Raw genomic sequence first — 20,469 nt, forward strand, 5'->3', positions numbered from 1 at the left:
CACATAACACAGTCAAAGGGCACGTGAGATTTCCTAAACGTTTTGCTGTTCGCTTTCGAATCTGCGAACCGTAGGTAAATTGTAATTTATAATATTTTACGCGGTTTGTATAACCGTATTCGACTATTATTAATAAGAGACACGAGTCGGTGCTTCACTCACGCGTACCTACAAGTAGATAAATCGTGTTACAACTCTTAGCCATTAAAAAGTTTTACTTAGATTACTAAATTACTTGAGTTGAAACTTGAAAATGGTTTAATCACTTTAAAACGCTTCGATGCGAATTAATGGACAGTATAAGAATTATTGTCTATATGAATCCATTATCCAACACAGTGAAAAGTTCCTGTTGAAACAATTTAGGTACGCAGATTGTAAGTGTTTTTTTAGGAAAAATAAAATCCTATCGAATAATGGATACGTATGTACATATTTTGTCCGTGTATTACATGCATTACGCCTCCGAGTAAGCAGAACAGTAATAAGAAGAGTTACAAAAAGTTACACTTACACAACATAATTTTTATCAAACATAGGTTACCTATTAATTAATTGATATAAGTGATTTTCGTTTGCCTTTAGGCTTTACTTGCCTATGCCGTTATAATACATCGTTTGTTTAATTGGTTAAAGAGATAAAAATATTTAAAATTTTACTCGTGAGGATTTATTCAATTTGTTACGTGCAGTAGGCACATTAAATCATCAAAACGGTTGAATATCAAAACTTTTTAATAAAAAACATATCGTTTTAGTTTTCATAACACACCTTACACACCCCACGCCCAACCACTAACTGTTTTTTAAATTTTCCTAACTCTGAAAGAAAATTAGGGATAAATAAAAAAATGTATATCATTTTCATAATCAGTGGCTCTAAAAACATACAAGTCAATATGGAAAATATTTGATTTTATAAAATTGAAAAAATGTAAGCTTCTAATTTAGGATAAGCCATAAGGGGTGAATTTTAAAATTGGTACCAAATTTGGATTTAGTGACTTAAAAAAGTCATATCATTTGTATTGTGACTCGTGGATTTCCAACTTAATATGTAAATGGTATTAATAAGTCATTACTTATTACAGACTACCTACTATGCGTCGTCGCCAGGCGTTAGCTGTCATCAATATTCGTATTCCTTTTGATTCGATTTGGGTTTTTGGATTTTGGGTTTCAGGCTATTCAGTCAGGCCGAATGTTTTGCTGAAATTCCCTGACTCACTTTGGTTCATATTCGAAATATTTGCCACAGTTACCATCAGACGATAAGGTTTTATCCAGTCCTTTGGTTTGTGGATTTTTAAAACAATTTATGAACCTACTAAATAGTGTTAATACTATTTTTTTTTTTTTGTAGACATATTAGCAAGTAGAACTCAAAAATATATTGACGCGTTACAAGGTATTTTAAACGACTCGTTAGACCCTGAAGTTAGAGTCAAGTTAAACTAAATTCAAATCAAATATATTGTGTTTGTGAAACCCATGTACAAGTTTATCGTTATCAAAAGTCACAACGTCGTTTACGTGTATGAGATGTGACACGGCGTACAGTCGACCGAGGGAGATCAAGACAAATCGTTTTAGTGCTATTCAATGGATCGATTGAAGGTATTCAATGTACTTCGTCAGAATTGCACTACACAGGAGGCCCTAAAGATAGGGGGGAGGATAACGAAGCAAAGAATGTTTTTTTCTGAAACTATTGGAAGATTTACGAGTGGTATTTTTGAATTTGTAGATAAAATTTCGGAAAAAGACAGCAAGACTTAGTCACGTGTCTACGGTTGTAGCTCTAACTACAATCTAATAGTTTTTTAAAGTTTCACTAATACCTAATTTTAAACTAGTTAGTTTTTTCAATCAGTTTTTTAATAGAAAATAATACATGTCAATAAAATATAATAACTAGTTAGAATAAAGATATGTCACATTTATTATGCTAGAGTTTAATGAGATATATTCAATATTTAAATTTTGAGTTTATATAAAAAAAACATGATTATTAATTGTTGACACTTGACAATATGGATTGATTTTAATTCCAAAAGCACAGACTAATACAACAGACATTTATGGTGTACAGGGCGCGGCGTGAGTGCATTTTGAATGATGTTAAAGAAAAATTATAATGGCTACATCATCCCAACAAAATCAAGATTTAAAAACTAATATTTGGCATCAAGTAATTACGAAATGAGATATTAAATCGTTTTTATAAAGGCATAATAATAAACTTAAGTGTTTGTTGAATATTATAAGATTATAATTAACTTATAAAACAATATATTACAGTTATTAAGATAATAAATTTGATCACAGAACTGAAAAAGCTATAGATAATCGTTGCACGCCTGCTGATATACAACATAGAATATACATGGTATAAGTAAAGTAAATAGTTCTAATTTTACTATGGAAAATTTACAATTGTCAATATCACATAATTGTATAAAACTAAACGTTACCATTATTAGGAAAGTAAACAAATAAACATTATTTGTGCAGTTAAATGTTTTTCAAAAATGAAATAAAACAAATGTTGCTTACAAATTAAATATTTGTTATTATTAATCAATAATATTGTATATTATAATATTCATTTACGAAGAATATTGTGCACTTAAATTATTAGTATTATAATAATAGGGAATGGTAAACATTTAAAAGTTGAACACACTAATCATAAATAAAATATCTTTTAAATTACTTTGTTTATACAAGTTAGGAATTTTTTTCTTAGCAAAAAAAATACTTAGGTCTTAACATATACTCCAGTCACTTTAAGAAGATACCTCGTCGATGTAAAGTGACCGGAGTGTAGTAATAGGATTTATCTATCATTATTTAGACTAATCGTCTTCAAATTAGCAATTTGATAAACAAGTTATTAATTTAAAACTAAGAAGACTCCGTCGATGATCTTGAAATAATTTTACAACATCCATGACAAACTGGAACTGGGTCCTGACTAAGATGACCTGGCAATCGAACATTCATGTCAATACATCGAGTACAAAAAACATTGCCACATTTCCAACAATGGTACTAAAACAAAAAATAAATTATCATAAAATATTATAATAATAAAAAAATGTCTATATAAAGTACAATTTTAAATCTTGAAGTTTAGGTAAATAAAAATAAATTTATTAATAGTAAGGTTAACTAACAGAATGCTGATAGACCTTATATATTTTGCCCAGAGCCAGTGATAGGTCTATTGGAGCAAGCTCTGAAGGTACAAAGAACTAGAACAGGGAAGAACATAGGAAAATATTGGGGTACCTATTATCCATTCCAAAAGAGAACATATTGGTTTGGCACATCACAACTGACGGCGGTGGCTGCTGAAAGGTAAATTTCTCTCACTCTTGTTGAAATGTGGCGCCATTAGTACACGACGGTCGCCGTTCGAGCTACGAATCTAACCAAAGCCATTACGGTGGGAGGGCTAGGCGGGAAATGTACGCTGCTGAACGTTAACCGGTCGCCACCTGGTATGTTCTCTTTTGGAATGATAATAGACAATTAAAGGTTTTCAAGCATCCTGCTATATTACCAAAAGATCTTAAAAATATGAATAGGAATCAAATGAATATGTTTGTTTGACTATTAACAGACTACGAAAACATTTACTCAAGCCCTACTATGGAGATAACAGAATCACCAATATGTAGGCGAACAGAAGAGGATGAAACTTCACCGTATCTTGTATGATTGTGACTCTCTAGCTATCCAAGCAATTCACCTTTAGCAAACATTTTCTTGGAAAGGATTAAATCAAAGATATTGGAACAAAGAATGTCAGTGTTACTTTTCACAGAGCTATTAGATTTAATAAAACATAGACGAGATAAGATTATGTGAAATAAGACTTGGATGAGAGGGTATGCACAATAGACCTACTGGTCTGAGTGCATGGACGCTTCCGGGGCAGATCTTTTAAGAATCTAAAACTAACAATAATAGCATTTCTAATTTTGAGTTATTGATATTTGAGTAATAAGAGTCTCCTCTATACATGAAAACAATTAAAAAAATAATTACTTTTTTTGTAGATGAATCAAAGCGAGTGGAGCATTCGCACGCTACAGTTTCTCTTAAGCTTTTCCACTCAATAGCTACCTTATGTGCTTCATCTAACTTAGGTTCTACAACTGTCAAATTGTCAAATGTATCATTCATCGATTGTATGACATTGTCTTCTTTATTGTAGCTCATGGGTTCGAGGCATGTTTCTTTTGTAAATAGGCTATTGCGAACCATGTCTGCGCCATCGGTTATTTTACGTTTAAAATAAGACAATCTTTTTTGTAGGAACTTGACATGATCATCAAGTGATTTGGTTTGTTCACTAGTAGCTAGTAAAATGTCATATACATGCTCACGAGGATGAACTCCATTTTCAAATCGGCAATACATGCCTCGCCAAAAACGGATATTTTGAGGAGATAAGTCTGGATACATAGTGCCTGGATGTGTACTATACAACGGGTTTATAAATTCTTTTTTGTGCTCTTCGACATAGCCCCAGAATGAAAAGGTACGATCCTTGAGTCTTTAAAATGAATATGAATTAATAAATATAAGTTTCTTGTTTATTCAAAATTACCTTAAATCATCACGCTCTTTTTCACAATTTCCAATAAAGGTTCCATACTGACAAGAAGTTACGTGATCGTGCAGAACCAACAAAAATCTTTCATTAAATTCAAATGATGTTTGTTGAATCATTGTTAGTTGCCACGTTGCTTCCACAAATTGTGTGAATACAGGAGACACTTCTTTAGGATCACCAGCAATGTGGCCACATCGATCAGTAAATTTATGACCAAATGACAGCCAATCTTTTTCAATTAGAGCCTAAAACAATATTTTAATATTAATTGTACTTGTAAATATATATATATATATATTTTTTTTTTTCGTACTTGAAATCCTTTAAGTGTACGATAATATGGGTCCAACATAAGCGAAGCAAGAGAACAAACTTGAGCAGTTCTGTCCCAACCGTCAGAGCAATGCACAACAACCGATTTTCCACCATCAACAGCTTGACAGATAAATGCTGAAGTATCAAGAATAGTTTTTATATGACGTAACCAGCCACTACTGTCTAGTCCACCAATAAACTGAGACATAGATAGATTACGTTGCTCGCATACTAAATTAAGATAAATTACAACTAACAATTACCATTTGTTACAAGGACCAAAATAAAAAATTGTATTTTACTTACAGTCAACAACTTTAGACAAACTATTTCTCATTACATGGATGTTCTCAATACCAAGAAAATTAAATTTAATGTTATCATAAAAATTCTCGTTTTCATAACCTTTTCCTGTTGCTCGGTTTGCCATAGCATTTATCTGTAAAAATAATAAATATTAATTTTTAAAAGTTATACCTAAACAACTATTCATAACCTAATTTATATGTCTTAAATTCTAAATAACAGGTTTCATATGTATTCATAGGGTTATACATTTGAATATTACACTTAATCAAGAAATATTAAAACTGTTGCATCAATTTCTTTATATTTCAAAACATATTTAAGGTTTCTGTTTTTAAATTAAACCAAAGCCAAAAATAATTCTACTAATTAACAAACAAAATTAATTACCTTCGGCCTAGTATCAACAACATACATATATTCGCTTCCTGGGTTTGTATATAGTATACAAGTCAGGAGTTGTTCATCTTCCATGCATCGAGCGTTAAAACCAGACAATGGTTGCGCACACCGACATATTGCAGCCTAGGAATAAATACTCATTTTAATGATATCATAAAACATCTTACTTCATACGTACCTTATTGTGATGCAGATATGTGAGTACAGGTAATCTCTCTTTGCTTCTAAATTTAGAACTACCAATCAAAATAGATGTACTCACAGATGATGGTACAAAGAGGAACTTTGGATAAGTATCACACAGCTAAAATATAATATGTATTGATAAATACTAAGAAAATTGTATTATACACAATTATCAGACTATTACTTCTAACTACTAACCTGGTATTCTTGATTTAATGTTGTTAAACTCCAAGCTTCATTTGGCACATTCATTCGTTCATACTCTTTTTCCAAATTAAAACTATCCCAACCAGCGCTTTTTGATATTTTATCAGAATTGGATTTGTACAAAAAACAATAGAGGTCTTCAATTTTTGCTAAAATACAAAACCATTATAGTCATATGCAATTAAAAAAAAGATCACAATATAAATACAAACCAGGTTGACACATAACAAGTAATGATGTAAATATGTTGTGTGAATCTCTTTCTTTTGGTATTAAAAATGTAACTGACAAGAATGTCTTACATCGAATGAGTATAGGACTACCTGTAGTCGTAAGTGGAAGTTTTTCCACATTACCAATGTGCATTAATAATACCCAAGATTCTTTTTTGTTTTCCGGATCAAAAAATATTAAATGAGTTGCTGTTAAATATAATGTTCCAATAGATGTTTTTTTAGAGTTGTATCGATCTAACATTCGCACATTTTCAATCTGAAATTTAATTAAAAATAATTTTAGGAAGCAGTTAAATTTATACCATAAAAAAAAAATTCAATTTTCTATAAATAAAAAATAAGCGCAATTATGTTAATAGCATGTAGCATTAACTATAAGTTACGTGAATTAAATTTATAGATTAAATATGTACTTAAAAAAATATTTATATTTTTATACAACTAAACTAAAATAAAGTTATTTATTTAGAAATCTCTAAAAGTTTGCATTAAGGTTATTATAAATTATAATGTTAAACACAATGCGAGAAGAGGTTAAGTGATAATGTTATATTGTGAGTTGGAATGTATTGTTTTTACTAAGAAGTTTTGCTTATATAATTAATCTAAAAGGTACATGTAATAGGTTACTATAATACTTGTAACAAGAGCAGGAAAATATAAAGAATTTGTACAATATTAACAAGAGTTTTATAAAATACAACATACACTACTTGGGAAGAAAATTACTTCCATAGTAATTGAGCATACTTATTAGGTATTGTTTAAAAATAATTATAAGATATTTAATTAAATAGTTCGTAAGAAACTCTACATGTGCATGTTCAGTTCCAATATAGTAAACAGCTTAAAAAAAAATTGTAGTTTAGTTTTTTACTTTAGATTGTATTTTGAACCTTTGGGTCATTTTACAAAATAGTTTTGATGTTTAAGGTTTTCACTAAAACTATTTATATAAATTCCCAACTTATTGTGTAATATCAAGATGCATAAGACATCCTGCCTTAGTACAACACTCTACCCATTGTTTATTAAGTACTTGAAAGTAGGAAATAGAATATTTGTTTTTAGTTTTAATGTGAAATACTATATAAATTATTGAATAATTACTAATTTACTTTTTATTTTTAATGAACAACACATCCAACATTTTTCTATTTAGTCTTTATTCTGTAATAATATATTCATAATATAAATGTACAATTAAAAACCTAAGTGTGATTCAGTGCTCTTAAATACACTACACTTTAAAGAAACTAGGTTTTAATCAAATATTACCCTATATTTATTTATGTATTATTTACTTATAGGCTACTTAATTTTTCTAGAAAGCTTTGTTTGCAGATATTATTTATATTACACATACACAGTTAATATATTCGTATAAATAAGTAATAATTTTATTAAAATATATTTTATAATCAATACAAAACCATAATGCTAAAATTTTAAAATTCGTAAAGTTTAAAAATTATCTTTTACTATGTTAGTATATGTATTAGTGACTGGCTTGAGTTATAGAAAGGTAAATTTAACTTTTACCTATTTACCAGTCACCCACCCACTTTCAAATGTAGGTATGTAAAAATCTCAGAGACAATCATTATAGAAATGGTCATTCCTCATACCTCTAGGTATAATAAAAAGATAGCAAAAATGGTTCATTAAAAACATAATAAATAATGAGTGGATATAACTTCCATTCATTAATTTATTAAGATATTTTTTCTGGCATTTTGAAAAGTTATTTTTTTCGTGACTGTAAATAGGCATATACTAAATGTAATAAATAAGATTTAGTATCAATAATGTAATATGAATTAATCTTTAATATATAAAAAAAATGATCTTATGGTAATTCTGTACTATAGACAGGAGGTATACACTTCACTTATTTTTTTTTTAAGTTGTGATTTTTGGTTTATTAATAAAATTTATCATTTGTTTGTAATAATTTATTTTTATCTTAAAGGTAATAAAATAACAGTTGTAAATGTTTTAACGAGTTTATTAACTTCAAAATATAGCTGGCAAACTGTTTTACTCCAGCAATATTACAAAATAAACGTTTTATCATTTTAACGTATCATTTTAATGGAATAGTCACGATGTACCTTTTTAATGACCGAACCGTCCTGTTGCTGTTGCCTGGCCACTCTGGCCATGGCAGCCTCACGCTGAAGCCACGACCTGAATCGGCAAAACAGCGAGTACGATCCGGGTGCTGATGACAAACGGTATAGACGGAAGCCAGCTGGCAATACGAACCTGTCGTTCTCAGCCATACAATTGTGTGTGTTACGGTTTTAATTACACAACTCACTGCGTGTCCTACAAAAGCATGCACACAACCATGGGTTAAGTCTACTATGGTAACTACAAGAAATCAAACAACTTGCAGTAGGTACCTAATTTTGGGAGAAAAAGATTTACTACAAGGGACAGCATTAAAAATGATTCTATTAATCTAGCACACATGCATAGTATGTGTTAACCTCGACCACAAGCACCCCACATTATATCCACCACACATATTTAAATTTTTAATAGTAATATAGTACACAATATGTTATTATAAATATGAATTTTGTGTACTCAAAGGTACAAGGAATTATAAGTTACTTTTGGAGTTTTTATATGTTCCATCTTGATACTTCAAGGCACATTGAGTAAATTGATAAAACGACTAGTAAACGTGTAACTTTTAATAATAATGAAGAAAATTAACTAAAATAATTAACATTTTAAAAAATATGACTCAATATTAAGTAATTTTAGCTGTCCGTGTATCTAAATGAGGTAACTAGGCAATCACAATTTGTTTTAATTTCGGACAGACGCTGTATTTGGCTGACAGCCTGCGACCATTTCACAGTTCACTTATCAAAATGTTATTATCACAAAAATAATTTTTATTACTTTCAACAACGATACAATGTTGTTGATAAAACACTATCATAAACATTACGAAAACAGATAACATCAGTCATCAGCTGGACTAACAATTTTCAATATTTTTCTATGTAAGCAAACAAACGTAACGAACAACCCGAATCGAGAATCTTCGAAATAACATTTAATATAAATTTAGCCTCTTATTTTTAGCTTATGATCAAATATGTTCATAATTAATGGATTTAAAATACACGCACAAGTCCATGTACCTATTAAACATTTTTAATTTGCCCAACATTTTAAGTTTCCGAAACAATAGTAATAATTGAGGGTAGTAATATAAAAAAAGAAACAAAATTCGTTTATTTTAAAATCATTAATAATTACTAATCAATATTAATAACATTTACTCATATTCTCTACTTTTTTAAAAAGTATTATTAAATATAATATGAAATTATCAGGATATAATTACAATATAATAATATTGTAATAAGAATTGTGGACAAAAAAACCATTTGAGAATTAAAAAGTGTAGGTAGACTCAAATAAACCATTATAAAACTAAAGCCAACGTAGAACTCTTATGAAATTTAAGGATTCCGTCCCTAAATACAGCATTGAACATAGCTATATACTATGTTGTTAACATTCACATTAAACAAAATGATAATAAAATATTAATTATATTTTAATGGTAGTAGTAAAAGGAATTATTATGAATACGTGTAATAGAATACCAAAAATATTTGAAGTCCTATACTTCATTATAATAGTCATATTGTTAAAAATATGAAGATTAAACAAAGATTACAAAAATTAATTTCCAAATTTTCAAATATTGTTTTACACTATATAAAACAAATACGTACTAAAACATCCTTACTAACATAGAATATAGATAATAATAAAAATAACAAAAAAATGATTTATATCTAATAAAAATATTTTAATATTTAATCTTTAATAGTTTTTAACAGACATTTACATTTTACATAAAGATCTCATAAACATTCATAAAAAGTTGTTCAATAATGTGTAAAATAAAAAAAATATAATTGCTTCATAATATTTAACCATAAATTAAATTGTATATGTTCTCAATCAACAATTTTTCTCAAAAAAATAAGTAAAATTAAAAATCATAAATTTTATTTACTGTAAATACAATAATTGTAATTATACAATATCAAGTTGTTAAAAAAGAAATTGAACAAAATACCTAATCATAATTAGTCACTAAGCTTTTATATAAAAGCTTAAAAATGTATACAATAATAATAGTTTCAAAATTATGTTTAGTATTTTGATTCTTTTGTTAAGCAAAACAAAAAAAGAACAAAAAAGTTGAGGATACACGGTCTTGTGTTAACTTTTTGATTTATAGTTCTAATTCACAACTACTATAATTGTTTTGAATAATAGAGGTATTGGTATAAACTATGGTAAAAAAGAAAGAAATATACAATGAAATAAAAACGTTAAGTTTAACATTTGACACTTTTTCTATGGCTGCGAGTTACTACACCTGCTGACCACGATCTAGACACAGTGCCATTAAGTCTTCTACAGCTTTTCTTCTTTTGTGACCGTAATGTTCTTTTTATTGGTTCTGTTAATGGGGTTTTAATTTTAGGCACTGAAGATATTTTAGATGGAGTAGATACATTTTTTGGACTAGGACACTTCCAGACCTTTGGTACTCTTCCCGAGCTTCTCAAAACTACACCTACTTTTGTTTCTTCAGGCTTAATAGGTTTTGTAGGTGATACTAACCACGCTTCACGAGGTATCTGTTGATTTTCAGAATCACTATTTTGAAGTTTGACAGTCTCTTCACTGGTCGATTCATCATCCAACTTTTGTTTTTTCACAACGTTTCCACTGCTTGCACGAGTATTTCTTTTTTGAGATGATGAACTACTTCTTTTACTGGAAATATTTTTGTCGTCATTGTTATTATTATTGTTATTGTTGTTAAGTTTTGCCGAAGTTCTGAGAACTTTATTAGACTTCACGACTGGTGTTAAAGCTGGAGGTGGACTGGGATATCTAAAAAGTATGTAAAGCAACATTAATGAAAAATGAAAAACTTCAATAAATTACATTATTAATAAAATGAGTAATACTAACGTTTTTGATGTACTAGCTGGAATATGGGGGGATTTAATTGTTTGATCGGTGGGATACCTAGTGAAAATAGCGTAACCACCACTTGAACCTTTGCCAAATCTTTGGACTTGCGGATCTCCATCGACACACTTACAGTCATTCTTCTCTTCACATTTCATGTTACCAGTTTGCATTTTGTGTTTTAGTAAAACGTGTGGAGCAGGTGGCCCGGGTGGATCTAACATTAATGTTATGACTGTAGTGTTATCAGCTCTCAACCTGACTTTATTCCATTGTAATATTGCCTTGTCTACAAGGTTTTTGGATGGATTTAACCAATCTTGCTTCTAAAGTAGGATAAAAAGTATACAGTTATATTGTAATTTTAAAAACCATGATTTAGTGTTAAATTAAATAAAGGTATCTTATGATACTCATTAATAATAATATAAACAAATAATTAGAAAAAAAATATCTACTTACTTCCATAGATTTCATTTCAATATTATGCTTTTCAGTTGCATGAACATTTGTTACAGCCACATCAGGTGAAAGAACATTCCATAGGCCATCAGTACCAAACACTAAACATCTATGTTTCAGTGGATCAACATTAAAAACATCAACATCAGGTTCGGGAGACACAACAAATGTATCATGTTCTGAATTGTAACTCCAAAAGTCTCCAAGAGCTCGAGCGACAGCTAGGAATGGAATTTCATCGATTGTTGTTGAACGTCGTACTGGACCTTTATGACCAATACGAGGTCTATTCCAAACAACACGAGGAACTCCGGATTTATTAATAACTTTGCCTCCACTTTTTTCTATTCTAATTTTTTCTTCAAACGATTCTGGCTTGTGATCACGTGTTAATGGTTTTGCTTTCCAACCGCCATTTTCTAAAATTAAATATTGAACACAAGTCATTATATAATTTGATAAATACAATCATATAATGTTATGAATTCTTCATACGTGATCAACTAGTAAATTTTATATACATTTTAATATATATATATATAAAGTAGTTCTTGTTCAAACAGTGAAATAATTAATTTAGTAGTACCTAAACCTTATTTAAATACTAATACTGGCAAACAAAATTGAAAACAATTCTTTTACAATATTTACCTTCGTCTTGATATCCGAGTACAATGCAACTGTCCCCAACGTGACCAGTATAAATTTTTCCTCTCATAATAAAGGCAATGCTTGCAGTGGTACCAGATGTATTCGGCAGACCAGACGGAGTTCTAGGCCAGTTTTCTATAGAATAGGTATACAATTATTCAAGTTTTAAAGAATAGGTAATTTTGCAAACAACATACCCAAGTTCTTCCACATATCGATATGTGTAGCAATGTAACCATTCCGAATAGCTCTAAGTACATCTTTATCATCGTCTGACCAGAATGCATCATCCTTAATGATAGTGTCAAGTAAATGGTCTTTAGCATATGCCGCTGCTTCTGAGCCACCGTGCCCATCAAATATGCCAAAAAACGCGTACTCCAAGTCTTTCATGTCTGGGGTTTGCTGGTACGCCACCGAGAACATGTCTTCCATGTACTTTCTGCCACCCTGATTACAATAACCAGTTACACGCAAATTAACACCAATGCCTGGCATATTGAATGCGTTCGTTCAAATTATTGCAAAAGGCGCCGACTAAATGAACATTTGAGACCGCCAGACAGAAAAACGCGGGTCACTAGGCTGAACTGGATCGATTCGTTTTGTCACGTTACAAATCAAAATATCTCGAAGAGACCCACTTTCTGCGTTGTTAACAGCAAAACGAAAGGCGCACAGTGACGCCAATAACGGTGTAGTCGAAAAAACCCCGAACTCCTGAATCGGAGATTAACGGACACCTCGGCTCGTTTTTTATATCGACTTAAACGCGGCACATCAAATGACACTAAAAACAATGGTAACGACTAACGAGTAAAGCGACAGGCGATAGCTAATTCGGACAAGCCAAACACGGGAAAAATAAGTTTACAAGTGTGTTGGTCGTGATAGAAATGATAGAATGTAGATCGCGTTTAATAACGAATTTTGTTTTTGAAGTGTATTACCATTCACTTGGTAAATAACGTAATCACGAATTTCCCTTGTGCCGTCAGCCTGAAAGGCTGTTGGCAACACCGTACGTTGGGGCGATCGCGGATCGTGCAAAGAATGGATTTTCGTGTTCGTCTATATTGTGTGGTGCTGTGGCCTGTGCCAGTGTCCCCCGCCGGGCGGCCTCCTTCTTCTATAGCGGTGACGGTGGCGGCTGCGGTGGTCGACCCGTGTATACAATCACGGTGTGTGTAATTTGTACATGTTTGGGAAAAAAATAACACATATATTATATTATTATCCCGGATACGTGATAACGTTCGCGGCCCGACCATCGTCTGTCTCTCATTTGTTGTTGTTTTCGTACGGCAATTAGTGCAATTTTTTAAATTTCCGTTAGTTTTAATTATTACAGTTTGTTATGTTTAAAGCGATTAAGTTTGTTCATGTATTGTTTACATTATATTATTGTGATAAGATTTACGTTAACTAGATTAAAAGAGGATTCACGTAAAACTCACTTCGCATTGCAGTAGCATTAGAGTAAGTCATCATTATATTTTTATTATTACCGAGCTCTTTCTTTATCGAGTCTGTTATAATAAATATTGAGCTATTTGACGTTTAATTTTTTTTTTCAATGCTTTCGATTGCGCAACGCGCAAGACCCGATGAGTTTTTTTTATAATAACCGACGTAGCATAATTAATAATGTCCGATCAGGTAACAAGACATTTAGTATCTTTGCGTGTAATTTACGTCATAAATCATAATCGTTAACAATTTTTTAAAACTATTTGTAAAGTAACATTCACATGGGGGTTAGTACGTAGCGCTTTATCACGAGTTCAGCTGTAAGTTCGCGTGAATTTATATTGAAATAGTTTGGTTTTTGAGGATTTTTAATAAATGTTAAGATAATATATTTTGGTTAAATAAACAGTTTTTAACAACAATTATTACCTCAAAATTGTCTACTGTTTCACTTATTTTCGATAGGTCTTATAAGTATAATATACATTAACTTTTTTGACGTGGTAGATATCAAACATAATAAACCATTTTTATGTATTTACCTACAGTTATAACCAACAAAGAAGTATTTTTAGCATCATTCATTCGCTTCCCACACATTTATGCGACCGTGTAAATAATGATTATTTTACCACAACATTTTTTACGGGCATTAGGTTTGTATTATAGGGATATACTTGTAAAATATTGAAATTATTATATTTGTTTATTTTAGAAAAATAGGTTAGTGGAATTATAAAGTGTTTTCGTAAATATAATAGAACCTGAAACATTTTACATTTCTATGTATTCACATTACTACGTTTTGTTAGGCATTATACTAAAATATCTATGATACAAATAATAATTGATAATGTTCGACAATGTTCGTGAAAAAGTATGAGTATAAAAGTAATTTTAAAGGTAATTACGCATTGCTTAGTTTTTAAACTACTAATAAAAAAATAAAATATTGATTGAAAAACCAACTTGCTAAAAATACATTTTAAATATTTTATTTCGCGATTTTATATTTATACTCAAAGCATAGATTAAACATAAATAGATAAACCACGTCATAGACGCTTTTGGCAACCCGTTTTTGGAAGCAAACTTATATTAACCATGTATTCGTTGCGTCCATTTCCTTATCATAACAGTTACCGTATTCATTATCCACGTGGACTATTTATGTATATAATTTAATAAATTTGGAATGTATGTCAAAATAATGCTTTCATTTTTTGTGTGTATTTTTGGTCTGTACAATGCAAACATAATAACGGCTTTGGCTTTCTAGTATCACCAGTATTAATGTAAAAATTTAAATAAAATGCATCATAAATGTTCACTAACATGTGAACATTTTTAAAAATGGTTATGGGCGGGTTTTTAAAAAAATGTAGGTATTTACTCATCTGTTAAATTTATTAGTGTATTGCTTTTTTGTACGCGCCTTTACATATTTAATTACATGTAACATGCATGTTTGCTTAATTTGTTTGTTTTATTTTAATTGCGTATTGATGTGGTATAATATATTATTACACTAACATTATTATATTAACAGCATGCACAATATTTTGTTTAATCAGCGATAACATGGTGCTAAAACAAATTAATAGTTGTTGGTATTTGTAATTATGCAATTTACGTACGTCATACTATCAAAAACCAAATCAATGAATATTGTCATTAATTGTATTGATAGAAGTATATTATTGTTCCGGGCGTAATGAAATTAACGTACGAATTGTGTCTACTCCACGACCTTGCCCTATGTAGTTGAGCTGTATAACGAATAAATGGCTGGTATATGCTAATCCTTATTTCTCAGTGTCGCTATTTACTCAACATTCCAAGAGTCAAGTATTATAGTTAACAAAACGTTTTATGAAATAGCGCTTTTTATTAATTTTTTTTTTCTTCAAGCGCCATTTAGGCGCTTTGCAGCTTCTACCATAGCTCTCCAAACTTCCCGATCCTCTGCATCCTCAATACTTGCTCCATTACGTAATCTCTTCAGGTCGTCCTTTATTCGGTCCAACCACCGTTGTCTTGGCTTTCCCACAGGTCGTTTTTTATTTGGTTTGTTGATGAGTACCTGTCTTATCAGTCCACCCTCTGCACGCCATACATGACCAGCCCACTCAAACTTTTTCGACCTCAGAAAATCTTTTAAATTAGTTGCATTAAACAGACTGTTAAGTCAGCGTTTTTTCTTCGCTCGTATACACCAGTGTTGAGGTTTAATATAGGCCCATATATTTTTATAAATATTCTCCTTTCGTAAGTCAATAGGTTATTCTCGTCACCTTGCGTCGTGGACCATGTCTCACATCCGTACATGACAATGGGACGTAAGTAGGCAATGTTTAGTTTTTTCTTTTTGTCTCTAGACAGTAGTTTCGATGTGAACATTTTTCTCATTGCATGGTATCCTCGGTTTGCTGCACTTATTCTGGACTTAATCTCGTTATGCATATTATTTTTATGACTTATATTAGCATCTAAGTACTTAAAATTCTCGACTTGTTCATAAGAGAAATGATCAATGCTCACATGTTGTAACGGAGTAGGTTGTCTACTCATTAGCATATACTTAGTCTTATTTTCATTTATTGAAAATAAACACTTTTTATTAATTAAACTTTAAAATTGTTGTCATTATGTTGTTTAAATAAAAACAATTTTTTTTATTATTTAAAAAATGTTAAATAATGGATTATAATTATTTTGCATTTGGCATGGATATAAATTAGATTTTCTGACAGTTTTCATTATTGAATGTGCCTTAGCGTATAGATATGACTTAATATTTTGAATATGATAATGTTTTATTATAGCATCTTAATTCAATTTTTAATTTTTAGCATCTAATTACGTATTCATTTTTGAAACGTTTACTAATTATTTATTATCATTTAATTTAATATTGGATTTCAACGCACCTTTATAGTACGAATTGTCAGCTCTTATTAGGGATAAGATACAAGTAAACACAATCCTCTATAAAACATTTTTCACTGTAACTGGTCATATTATTGACTTGACAAAAAATATATTAAAACGTATGTTTTAGCATCGACGCGGAACTGAAAATGTATTGTTTTTACAATGTTGACGTGTTTTTATTTATTTGTTTATTTTTTGTTTGGACCATTCTATTAATTGGTCTAAAGATTACAAATCGTATCTGAAAGGTACTTTATTGGCCCAACATTTAAAAAGTTCACCCCTTTAAAATTGTTTTTGAAACTTTGGAATATTTATTTGTCAACTTATTATTTTATGGAAAATAATCTTTATACTTATATAAACTATAATATTAGAAAAATACATGTAAAAAATATAACATGTCTTAATATCCTTTTCAGAATAGTTGATAGAAAGAACAGCATTGTTTTAGAGTAGTAACCAGATATCTTCTTGAGTAGTTTCCTGTAGAATAAAAACGTAATAGATAAAAATGACATCTACTGTACTTACGTGTTTTATTACAAGTAATGGCGCAACCGCCTACCGGGTTTAATTTCGGGAGACTTTAAGACGTTCAAACAGTTCCCTTATCTTTTATTTATTTAACAAAAAATACTATTTTTAAAATAACTCATTTTGCTTATGCCTCTGATTATTATTTTTACTAGTTAAAGATGCGTTATTTAATGGTATTTTAAAGTTAAAAAACAATTTTTTTTTTACAGAATTTAAAGAAGAAATTATGAGTTTTCGTATTGTTCAAAAATTACCACTACTCTTGCCAGAGCATCAGTTCATTGCCTTCGTTGAATGACATCTTAGCTATACAGGTATGAATTGTTGTTTACGTATAGAGAAAACAATAACACAATTTCAAATGATGTTGAAGATGAATTACTATTACACCTATTTCTATTCTCTAACCTTCTAAAGAAGACGCGCGGCGTCCGTTTGTTAAACGTGATTAATGTTAGAAGCCTAATATCAGATGTAATATTTCTTTGATCTTGTACTGTTTGCTAAGTATCATAATAATACTTAAATCACAAATAATAAGCTTACTTTGTACACACGATTTACTATTATAAACTTTAAATCAGTTATTATTAAAATATTTTTTTTTATCTACAAGAAGTGACGGAGGTCATTTGTATTTTTTCATTTGTTTATTTTTATAAATGGTGTGCCATGTAACATTGAACATTTTCCATGGAAACAACAATTCAAGCGACTCTCTGTATATTCTTGGCCAATCTTGATTCCTTTACGTTATAAACTTTTTTTATTTATGGTCAACGTATTATGTATAACTGTGTTTCAAAATAAATGATTAATAAATGTATTTAATTTCAGGACTAGTTTACCAAAACCACTTTCACAATGTTTAACTTTATGAAGAAAAATACGGGATCACACAACAACGGTGTGAACAATGGCAGTAGTTCTGGATATGGATCTCAGGGTTCATCTAATAACCAAATCGAAGAGAAAGAGCAACGAAAAAAAATGAAAAAAATGCGAAAAGAAAAAGAAAAAAAGGAAAAAGGGAGCTTTAGTATGTCATCAGATGATTTATTAAGACTAGATGAGGTAATAGTTTTTTTGTGACAAAAAAGTATTATGTATTACATATTTTAAATATTATTTATTTTTAGGTGAGAAAATCATTAAAGTTACGCAGTCGACGCAAAGAAAAAGAAAAACTCCCAAGTGGAATAACTGCAGATTATAGTGCCAACTTTTTTGCTCCGTTGAATCGTGATGAGACTGATGACTCTACCAATACACCTCCCCTACCACCCCGTCGTGGAATTTTAAAACCACCTCCTATTTTGGAACATGGTCTAATACAGGATCTAGATTCAGATTCCTTGCTACAAACTAACACTTTAAAAAATGAACTAATAGTTTATGAAAATGTGCCTAGGGTGTCTAGTATTGATAGCCTTACAGATTCAACAACTAATAGCAGTTTTGCTACTCCATTTAACCTTAGTCCTTCTGGAAATGAATATTTAACAGATGAGTTTGATGAAAACTTAAAACTACCTTGTGTACCAATGATAAAAATTGAGCCTCGCACATTAACCATTAAAAGACGGGCTGGTCCAGGCAGTGATTTCGGTTTTTCATTACGACGAGGACTTGTGTCTGAAAATACATCAAAAAACCTGAAACCTGTAATTTTTGCTGAACCAGGTCAAGACAAATCACATTATACTGGCCTTTTACCAGGAGATAAACTTTTGGAAGTTAATGGAAGTCCTGTGTCGGAAAAAAATAGAGATGAAATCATTGATATGATTAAATCATCGGAAACTAGTATTACTGTTAAGGTATTTTTATTTAATTTGTATTCAGTTATTTAAATATTGATTGATTTGTATTAGTGATGAAATTTTTTGACTAATCAAAAGTTAAAAGTCGAATACTTTGTGTTCTAATAGTAAAAATAGTAAAATAATAGTCATACATTTTAATAATAAAAATTCAAATTATTCAATTACTTAAAATTACAAAATTAAATTATTTTGACCTCAAGGTTTTTTTAAATTAACACTATTAGAGTAGAGAATATTCAAGCTCTAATTTTCGAATACCAAATAATTTCCTTTCTATAATTGCAAATAAAAATTTTTTTTACATTTTTTTTTAGGTGGAACCAGCTATGGAGCTTTATGAGCTAAGTAATAGCTACTTGAATAGTCAAACAGCTGAAAATTATTTAGTAAGTAGATTTTAAGTCTTAAACTATACTAACATGGAATAGCCTAGTTAGTTTTTTTTCAAAATACTTGCCAAATATTACAGATTTGGGTATATTTTTAAATGTTGCAAAAATGTTAATAAAATGTGTGTGGAAGTATAGTATTATCTACACACGTTAAAAATCCAAAAAAATATTACTATGTGGAGTGAATCAACCGCCGACAGGTATTTGAAGATAACCCTAATCGAATCCACCCCAATACTAAAAATACAATTTTAAACACATTTTTGTATTTAAAATGCTTTTATCAATATTTAATATTTCTACCATCTACAGATTTTCGCATTAAAGAATTTATTTGAAGGTGATTTTATAACTTTCAGTTAAAATAATTCTCGAAAAACCTGTGATCTTCCTTATCCAAATATGCTTGACCCCACTATGCTACCACCCCTACATAACTGGAATTTTTGACATTTTTATGTCTTTGCTAGGCACACTCCTGGAAAATCGACACCGCTTATCATAACGAAAAAACCGACACCGACACTGGTTATCATAACAAAAAATAACAGCTGAATTATCTGATAAGAGAGATAAGAGATAAGGGAAGGAGATAGGGGTGAGAGTTAGGGGGTAAGATATGAGGGTTGGGGTTGAGAATGGAAATGGGGGGGGGGCATATATGTTGTATTCACAACGTTCAAAATAGAAATGAATAATAAATTCAATAATTTAAAGGTTGTACATACCTAGGTTACCATGGTTGTGGTTACTTACGTTACCACGGTTGTGGGTACTTACGTTACCACGGTTGTGGTTATCTAGGTTACCACGGTTGTGGTTGACCAGATTACTATGGTTATGGTTACCTGTGTTACCATGGTTGTGGTTACTTAGGTTACCATGGT

At 30.2% G+C, this 20,469-nt stretch overlaps 3 protein-coding genes and 1 pseudogene across 4 annotated transcripts in view; 1 reads left to right on the top strand and 3 right to left on the bottom strand.

The window, feature by feature from the left end:
• Positions 1 to 1,939: 1,939 nt before the first annotated feature.
• LOC126841950 (myotubularin-related protein 6) lies at positions 1,940 to 9,153 on the bottom strand. 2 transcript variants are annotated; one of them, XM_050578770.1, is made up of 11 exons: positions 8,902 to 9,153; positions 8,394 to 8,610; positions 6,256 to 6,535; positions 6,035 to 6,192; positions 5,829 to 5,954; positions 5,639 to 5,773; positions 5,249 to 5,381; positions 4,941 to 5,173; positions 4,622 to 4,872; positions 4,057 to 4,567; positions 1,940 to 3,054 (listed from the first exon to the last, which is right to left on the bottom strand). In XM_050578770.1, exons 2-11 carry the CDS (start codon positions 8,562 to 8,564, stop codon positions 2,908 to 2,910), a joined length of 2,145 nt encoding a protein of 714 aa, XP_050434727.1. In that variant the 5' UTR covers positions 8,565 to 8,610; positions 8,902 to 9,153; the 3' UTR covers positions 1,940 to 2,907. The 2 variants fall into 2 exon arrangements, with proteins under 2 accessions (XP_050434727.1, XP_050434729.1); XM_050578772.1 differs by lacking the exon at positions 8,394 to 8,610.
• Positions 9,154 to 10,422: 1,269 nt separating this feature from the next.
• LOC126841798 (uncharacterized) lies at positions 10,423 to 13,326 on the bottom strand. Its single transcript, XM_050578455.1, has 5 exons — positions 12,618 to 13,326; positions 12,421 to 12,555; positions 11,770 to 12,188; positions 11,308 to 11,633; positions 10,423 to 11,226 (listed from the first exon to the last, which is right to left on the bottom strand). Exons 1-5 carry the CDS (start codon positions 12,916 to 12,918, stop codon positions 10,662 to 10,664), a joined length of 1,746 nt encoding a protein of 581 aa, XP_050434412.1. The 5' UTR covers positions 12,919 to 13,326; the 3' UTR covers positions 10,423 to 10,661.
• A 218-nt stretch (positions 13,327 to 13,544) lies between these two features.
• Positions 13,545 to 20,469, top strand: part of LOC126842014 (unconventional myosin-XVIIIa-like) — a 37,622-nt gene continuing 30,697 nt past the window's right edge. Inside the window, exons 1-5 of the mRNA XM_050578862.1 lie at positions 13,545 to 13,899; positions 17,574 to 17,678; positions 18,202 to 18,438; positions 18,504 to 19,184; positions 19,505 to 19,576. Coding sequence (XP_050434819.1) covers positions 18,229 to 18,438; positions 18,504 to 19,184; positions 19,505 to 19,576 — 963 coding nt within the window. The 5' untranslated portion in view covers positions 13,545 to 13,899; positions 17,574 to 17,678; positions 18,202 to 18,228. The remainder of the gene's footprint in view (positions 13,900 to 17,573; positions 17,679 to 18,201; positions 18,439 to 18,503; positions 19,185 to 19,504; positions 19,577 to 20,469) is intronic.
• On the bottom strand, positions 15,797 to 16,299 carry LOC126841987 (uncharacterized; annotated as a pseudogene).

This window comes from Adelges cooleyi, unplaced genomic scaffold, assembly GCF_023614345.1.
Source record: "Adelges cooleyi isolate 19-005CV unplaced genomic scaffold, UGA_ACOO_1.1 ACOO_flye_CR_arks_rails_tigmint_CR_PRNA_41, whole genome shotgun sequence".
Lineage (NCBI taxonomy): Eukaryota > Metazoa > Arthropoda > Insecta > Hemiptera > Adelgidae > Adelges > Adelges cooleyi.